Here is an 8,425-nt window from a genome sequence, read left to right on the forward strand (position 1 = left end):
TTGATTGCGATAATAATAAAAAAAAACTTTTATTCAAGTCCAAAAAGTTTTATAGTAGGCATTTATATTTTTTATAATAACTAATGAGTAATAACCTAAAAAAGGTTATTAGTGTATGAACAAATAATTTTAGGTGAGACTCATCAAGTCTCCCATCTATGGTCTCGTCACGTTTATATTTATAATTTATATATAATATAATTAGGTAGGTTCCTATAATATATTATTGAATTAAGCATCATGATTTAAACTATCACGTTTTTATACAATCATCGTGTGAACCCGGCTTGAGAAGTAAAATATTGTGAGATAGGCCATAGGCTGCACTGATGCAGTTAGATCTTTAGATCTATTGTCTAAAATATGTATGTACCTACCTATTGTGTAGAAAATACTGTTATACTATAAAGATTCTATAATATATTAATATAGTTGAGTTAAGTTGTACTGTATTAAATCCGTATACTACTGTCACATTCACGTGTTATATTTATAATAAAATAACTACATTTTGGTATTTGGACATGAACAACAGTATTATATTTTTAAACTAAACACATAATTTCATAAAAATTTGTTTTTTTTTTTTTAAAAAAAGAACGGGATGGTCTGACATTCTGACCACCACATAGCAACGAATGCACCATATTATATCAATATAATAGTGTAACAAAAAAGCGTCTTACGACTCACGATGTTTTGGTGACCACGGCCAATAAAAATGTATGTAAAAAAAAATATTTTTTTGTATTGCCATAGTTAAACAGTTACTATAAATGTCATAAAAATCTTAATTTTCAATTTTGAATCATACAATTTAAACATACAAATACTAAATAGGGTGATTATACTTTGAAATATCATTATTTATAAAAAAAATTTGTGATTCTAATTTTTATTTGTTGATGTTTAAATATAACAAATTGCATTTGAATAAAATTTTTTATAAATAATCTATAATATACAATAAACTATTAAGTTTGCGTTGAATGGTAAATCTCTTATATTATACCTTCAAGCTACCTATATTATAGTAAGTAACTAGGTATAACCTATTGCCTATTAATTGTTTAAACTTTAATATATCTATTCCGAAATTTGATTTTTTTAACTCGTGGTTTCCAGCATGACAGAAACAACATTGTACGACATCGTTATGATCTGAAATAGAATTTAATTTAGTCTTTGTGTTTAAGATTATGTATTAATGTATTACTAAATTAATACATTAGCAAATAATTGTAAGTTGACGATTTTTTTCGGTGAAGCTTTTATTACTAAATTATTGGCATTATTCATTTGCATCGTTAATAATAGTAACTTTTTAAATTGTATATCCATTTTCGTCCAATCACAAGAATATATGCCAGTGTTAACGGATTGACTCTGCAAAAAATTGTAATTATTATGAAACCAAGTCGGAGCCTAATGAGTATTAATGATTTACTTTAATATTCATACTGTCAAATAAATAACAATATAAATATAAGTGTAAGCACATGTAGAGTGCTGATGATCCGAGCTTGATAATAGTAAGAACTGGATGTGATTCCTTTGACATGCAAACCTTTTTACAAAGTTCAATCATATTAAAATTAATTATTAAATTTAGTGTTTCAGAAGGCGAGTCTTTTCAATATACCTATTCAATGTACTTTTTTATACCTACTCGTTATTTATAAAATACCTATATACTAACTTAACAATTTTAATATTTTTTATTTTCTTGTATTATTCACCCGTATATATTTGTTGTTTATTCACTAATCACTATTAAGTATTAACTTATAGATTTTTACGTATGTATTAATTTTTTTCAAATTGTATAATTCAAAGAAATATTTTTTAGATTCTGAGCGGAGTGAGGAAGCTAGTGGTTTTACAATTGTATTTATCCTGTATATAAAATTTCTACCAGAAGGAGTGCTCTGATAGATAGAGCATATCTGATATATAATAAGTTCTTATTTGAAAAACAAAAGTTTGTATCTCCACTGGATAAGACACTCATTAAGTAATAAAAATTTAATTACTTGTTATTTCTAAAAAAAAGTATTAATCTAGCAATGATAAGAAAATGCGTAAGATATCAAATTCTTATATTTCCCATATTTTTTTATCCATATAAGTCAAACCACATTTTTTATATATTTAAATAACATTAGGTATGTAATTTATAATTATAAATTCTAAATTTCTAATTGTATAACCTTATTTATCTAAATGATTAATTAAATATGTCTATGTATAAATTACGTAGAATATTGAATAGGTAAATACTAAATAGTTTCTTTTGTAGTTTTATTATTAAACATTAATGATAAAAAGCATAATCTGTAAAGATTCAAGTTAAATTATACGGAATAATGTGACAAAAGTCTTACAGTTATTGTCACTCCTGCAGTACCTATTATCTAAAATTTGAATGAATTCAAGTAACATTTTTGTAAAAGTTTATAAATATATTCGTAATTTGTCGGTGGTTTTTCCCGTGGCATTAAATAACTATTGAGAAAATCCCCTGTCTAAAGTACCATCTTGGTCCAATTTGCTAAAATATAAGGTACCTACTATAATATGTTGAAGTCGAAGCACACTTTCTGGTAGACATTTTCAGGATAAAAATAAAAATAATAAAAAAATAATAAACACCATTATAAAAAATATAAAAACATAGTTATAAATTACTATAACTAGTACTAACTACTAGTTATAGTGCTGTACTACTAACTATAACTAATTACAAATGTAATGACTCAAATAAATGTATTACATCATCGGTAGCATATAATATACATATTATAATAAACGTTAAAGTAAAATATATGTACCTACCAGAAGTAATACATACGTCACGATTATGAAACATGTGGATATAATAGCAACGTATGTTAAAATGATAGGCCGCACAACTGAATAAAATAATTTTATTTTCCTGAAAAAATTAGGTATATTTTGTATTTAAGTTAGGTATATTTGAACAATTAAACATCATTTTTAGATGTTCAATGACTAAGTACCTAGACACCTATTTTTTATTAGGTATTGTTTTTGTCAGTATAAAAATTTGTATTAAGTGTTTCAAAGATTTATCATGTTCGATTAAATTCTACTATTCAAAATTATGGAAAACTATTAAAAGTCTCAACTATGAACAATTTTTAAATATTTATTATTCAAATAATTAAATTAAATAGTAAACTAAAATTATTCAAAAGGCTTTAAGATTTATATAAATGTATATTATATTCTTGTTTAAAGTAAATATTTAGTTTGAAGTTTAGAACAAATTTGACCTAAGTAATAAGTGTATAAAAAAGGGAAATACAAAACAATTAAATGGCACGAGTGCATGACCCTTCGAATTTTGAAATATGAACGTGGGGTGTAATCATTTATCCATCACGAGCAAAACTTCTATAAGTTAGCACAATCAATGTCGGGACATTCGGCACAAATCGGCACAAACAATGCACAGAAATAAATGTTTGGTTTTGTTTCAAAATTTAAAAGTGGAGGTGAAGGGGTAATCGTAATCGTGCTATAAGAAAGCATGGCAGGAAATAACTTAGATAAATTATGAAATAAGTCGATGACACTTTCTATGAAGTACCTATGTTTATTAATAATAATCGTACGATATTGCGTCACCAGTTGAACCCCTATTGGAATTGCCAAGTAGTGTTATTTGAAATGTTATTAGAAATAGTTCCAAAAAGAAAGGTAATTGAGCATAACATACCTACAGTTAATGAAGAAAAAAAAAGTTACAATCATCGCATTTTAATATCAATTCGATACAAAGCTTGAAAGTGTTTAACCATAAATATAAAGATAAAGTGTTTATAAAACTATATGAACACATTTAATGTTAGATTTTGAATGGAATTATTAGTCATTCGTGTTAATGATTATTATAGGTAGGTACCTTTTATGTATATACTTACTATTTTTGATTTTGAGAATAGTGTATTTTATTTTCTTGACAACTATAGAATATTTATAAAAATAAACATGTTTTATAAGATATATATAAGGTATAGATACCTAACCAAGTAATGTCCAAATAATTCGAGTCAATAAAATAGAAGATTCAGGAGAAACAAATTTCATACACATTTTATTATAACTTATAAAAATGATAATATTGGTACTGATTACCATGTTATATTAATAATTTTATTTTATAATTATACAATTCAAATAATACTTATATTGCATTGGAATTAGGTACTTGAAAAGTTGAAACGCTCCTGTACAAATATTTACTTTGAATATCGCAAAAATAAGGAATAAGTTGACGATATCATGTCATTATTTTAACTTGAATCATTATTATAAATTATAATAATATATAATGTATAATAGTTCTTAGTACAATTTTATTTTCTATTGTATCATTAATATATCTATACATTTTTCTCTTTCATTATTTTCATAATTTGGGCTTATCTACTTATATACGTCGCACAATATACAATTTTAATTAAATAATTAAAGTCAATAATCGATAACTGTTAAACTAATTGAGAGTGGGAAGGACCCCAATGAGATGGAGGATTTGAACTATGAAAAAGTTGATGATTTTAAATATTTTGGAGCAACGTTAAGCACAAAGAATGACTGGACCAAGAAAATAAGTAGGTATTTGGATAAATAAAGCCCAAAAAGCGTTCTACGCACTGACAAAATTCTTTACATCCAAAATACTTTCTAGAAAAACGAAAGTAAGATTGTATATGGCTATTATAAGACCAACTCTAACGTATGGTTGGACGATGACCAAACAAATAGAGAAAAACTTAAGGATTTTCGAGAATAGAGTATTGAGAAAAATATGTGGATCATCGATGAAACAACGGGAAACTGGCGGAAGAGATATAACAAAGAGCTGCACGATATGTGGTAACCAGCACTAGTAACAACTAACAAATTTCATTAAGGGTCAAAGGATACAATGGGTAGGCCACATAATGAAAAGAGGAAAGAACGAAGCAGTTAGAGTAGCATTGGAGTGGAGACCCCAAGGAAACAGACCCAAAGAAGACCTAGGAAAAGATGGATTGACTATTGACATGGTGGAAGATCATTTAAAAACTCTTGGGGTTGAGGATTGGAGAGAGGCAGTTCAATATAGAGATAGGTGGCGAAGTGTAGTAATGGTGGCAAAAACCCTTAGAGAGTAGTCATGCCAGAGAAAGAAGAAAAAAGATCAATAACTGTCGATATTTATTATTTATAACGAGCTACTGATACTCACAGATTAAGTTGCAGTTGATCAAGTAGAATTGATTTGAAATCTCCATAATATACTGCAATAATAATTAATAATTATACTTATTACAAAATATATATATATTTTTTTTATAAGCAATAAATCATAGTTGTTATAATTACATAATTTATTAGTTTACAATTGGTCAGTGTTTATCTAATATTTATGAATAGTCGACGTATCTGTTACTAACTCATTTTCGGGAGTGGTTTAAAACCATATCATAATATATTCTCATAATATGAAAACTATTAACTTAAAAAATTTGTACCTATGTGATACCTACTCTAATAATATATTATCTAAATTAGAATTTTTATGCATTACATGTGTGATAAATTTATAAAATTTTAATTAAATATTTTTTATAGTATTTAGTCTAGCAGTTTTTTTTATTTTGCGAAACTATCGATCAGATCATCTGGACTGAAAACCCTAGTGAGATAGTAGAAGTAGATACTAGAATTTATAATCAATGGTATAAGGTATAACGATACAAACATAATATTATACTGTTATCGCATATTATTAAGGAAACATGGTAAATTATTATAATTAATTTATAGTTTCATAAATTAAAATATTCATCGACTATTAAAAAGTTTTGGTGGGGGTGGGGCCCAGGTGTTAATTCTCCCCTTCTAATATGGTCTTATCTGTTACCTTGATGTTTTTTTACTGAGTCAGGTTTATACAAATCGGTCATTGATTTATTATTTTGTTTAGTGATAATAGAGTTGGAGAAAAAACGTAAATCCTCCAATAATATAAAAAAAAGCAACAAATAAAATATGACCTACAATGAAATCAATGTAACTCAAGGTTACGACCAAAAAGCTATCAAAAATATATAGAAAAGCCAATAAAAATAATCTGAAAAGAATTGTCAAGTATCAAAGAGTCCTTAAGTGGCCAGGTATGTTCATCTAATATAAATGCTCTTCGAAAATCCATATTATACCGAAAACGGCGCAAGACTTTACCTACCGTTCCATCATCTATAACTATAGGCGGAAATATAACTTTGGGATTTAGGGGGCTAAAGCCTTACTTTGATACTATTGTATAAGCTTAAATAAAATGTAGAAAATGTTTGGTGGGCCCTAAAGCCCCTAAAGCCCCCCCTATTTGTTTCTATGTCTATAACCGATGCTATTCAGAGACTTAAAGGTATTTTGTATAAATCTAAAGAAAAATTTGTTCACGTATTTGAAGTGGATGAAATAACAATTGTATCTTGCAAAACAAATTTATTATTTTTCAACGTCAATACGGAAACTCTTTTAACCAACAATACATTCACATATTGCCCAAAACATTTTTGACAACTGAAGCAATACTGCAAACTTTGATCGGGAACGAGAAGCTAATTTGGTACAACAGTACTCGCTTTTATTAACAAACAAACTGGATATAATGAAATATGTAGAAAAAACCAGTTTAAATTTTAAGCCAACATATAGATACCTACAATATTCATATTTAAACTATTATATTTGTAATCATTAATACAAATTATAACTATGGATATATATGCTATTATTTAATTCTATGTACCTAATAGTTTTTTAAATATTTATAGGTATTTAATAAATTCATGAAGTATCGTACTATTTTTGTGTGTGGTATTGGGTTATGCATTTTGTGCGGTATTGCCGCATAGGGTCATTTTTGTGCAATAATGGAAAGCGTCGTTTTAAAATTTAAACTGGTTACAATGTCGCTGTATGTAGAATCAGTTTACAACAAATAAGATATTGTCATTATTGTCATTATTATCGCGTGTCATAAAATAAATAGACCTAATGTCCTAATGTAAAACATATTTGATTATAAAAATAAAAATGGCAGCGTAAAGAGAGCCAATAATCAAGTATGTAAGCACGGGATTTTGAATTTGTTAGCTTTTGTCGGCGTATTTTTGATGATCAGAAAAATTGATATTTGTGATATCCCTTTAAGCAGCCATTTTGTTTCTTAAGATAACAATCCGAGTCGATATGCAATAACCTGTATATTTCAACCACGATATTCCTTGAATACGTTGATAATCACTAATGATTCGAATCCAGTTTTCATTTTAATATCGTGTTAATAATGTGCGCCGTCCTTTTTTTTTTTTTATGACAAATTTGAAAGACATAAGTTGTCTATAGAATTTTTAGAGTTATGGATTTAATGGTCCGCGTGGTCCAAAAGGTTGGTGACCGCTGTTTTAAATAATTGTCACTTGACAAGAAATAATGACAAACTGTGTTATAATTATTTATAACGCTATACGTAAACGCAGACACTCCAATATCATGCAAACGAATTTCATTTTCTCAGAATACGCATGAAAACGTGCCAGGGCAATAATAGTTCTATGAAGGGTAACAATTACATAATAATATATTATAAATTAGTAGATTTTATGCAGATATTGCCAGGGGCGGATAGGGCTATTTTATGTTACCGGGAAATTAATTCAAGGGGGGCCCCGAACGGAAGGGCGCCAAAAAATTTTTACTCGATTCGCTCGCAGTACAATCGCTAATCTAATTTTGTAATTTAGACCTAATTATAGACCTGGGTAAGCATTACTAAATAAATTATGATTAACTATTACGCCAAAACAACAAACAACGCAGCACATTTCCTTTGTTTCCTCAGAATTATGAGAACATTTTTCATTATCCATATAATTTTGTTCTGTAAAGAATAAAAATTTTATAGGTAAACTGAAGACATAACCGATAGACTTATAATTTAAGCATACAAACCATTATCTTCTCCGTCTTAAATTAATTCAATAGCTTCCTCATATTGATCACTTATACAATTTCTTTTTAATTTTGGCCACTTGGAAACAAAGTCATTACTACTCTTGACAATGCTGTCCATGATACAAATCTGGCATAAATGGTACAATATTTAAATGGATACTTTTTAGTAAATCATCTGGTAGAGGTTCATGAATACAAAAATTATTTGGATCCAAACAATTGAGCATATAAATGTTTGTGCTTTTCAAAACGTACTATAATACTTAGGATAACTGAGTCAAATATTATATTATGCACATTTACTGTATACGAATGCAATGGATCTTCGATTGGGTTATCAGTTGATTCATATGCAAATTGCTTCGAGTTTTTTCTTGGTCGAAAT

General features: G+C 27.5%; 1 protein-coding gene across 1 annotated transcript in view; it reads right to left on the minus strand.

Moving 5' to 3' along the window:
• Positions 1-933: 933 nt before the first annotated feature.
• LOC107884465 overlaps positions 934-8,425 on the minus strand; it is a 17,221-nt gene continuing 9,729 nt past the window's right edge. Inside the window, exons 3-7 of the mRNA XM_029490496.1 lie at positions 5,261-5,312; positions 2,836-2,935; positions 1,448-1,567; positions 1,228-1,386; positions 934-1,161 (exon numbers count right to left, since the gene is read on the minus strand). Of these exons, the coding sequence (XP_029346356.1) occupies positions 1,108-1,161; positions 1,228-1,386; positions 1,448-1,567; positions 2,836-2,935; positions 5,261-5,312 (485 nt within the window). The 3' untranslated portion in view covers positions 934-1,107. The remainder of the gene's footprint in view (positions 1,162-1,227; positions 1,387-1,447; positions 1,568-2,835; positions 2,936-5,260; positions 5,313-8,425) is intronic.

This window comes from Acyrthosiphon pisum, chromosome A2, assembly GCF_005508785.2.
Source record: "Acyrthosiphon pisum isolate AL4f chromosome A2, pea_aphid_22Mar2018_4r6ur, whole genome shotgun sequence".
NCBI classification, from domain to species: domain Eukaryota; kingdom Metazoa; phylum Arthropoda; class Insecta; order Hemiptera; family Aphididae; genus Acyrthosiphon; species Acyrthosiphon pisum.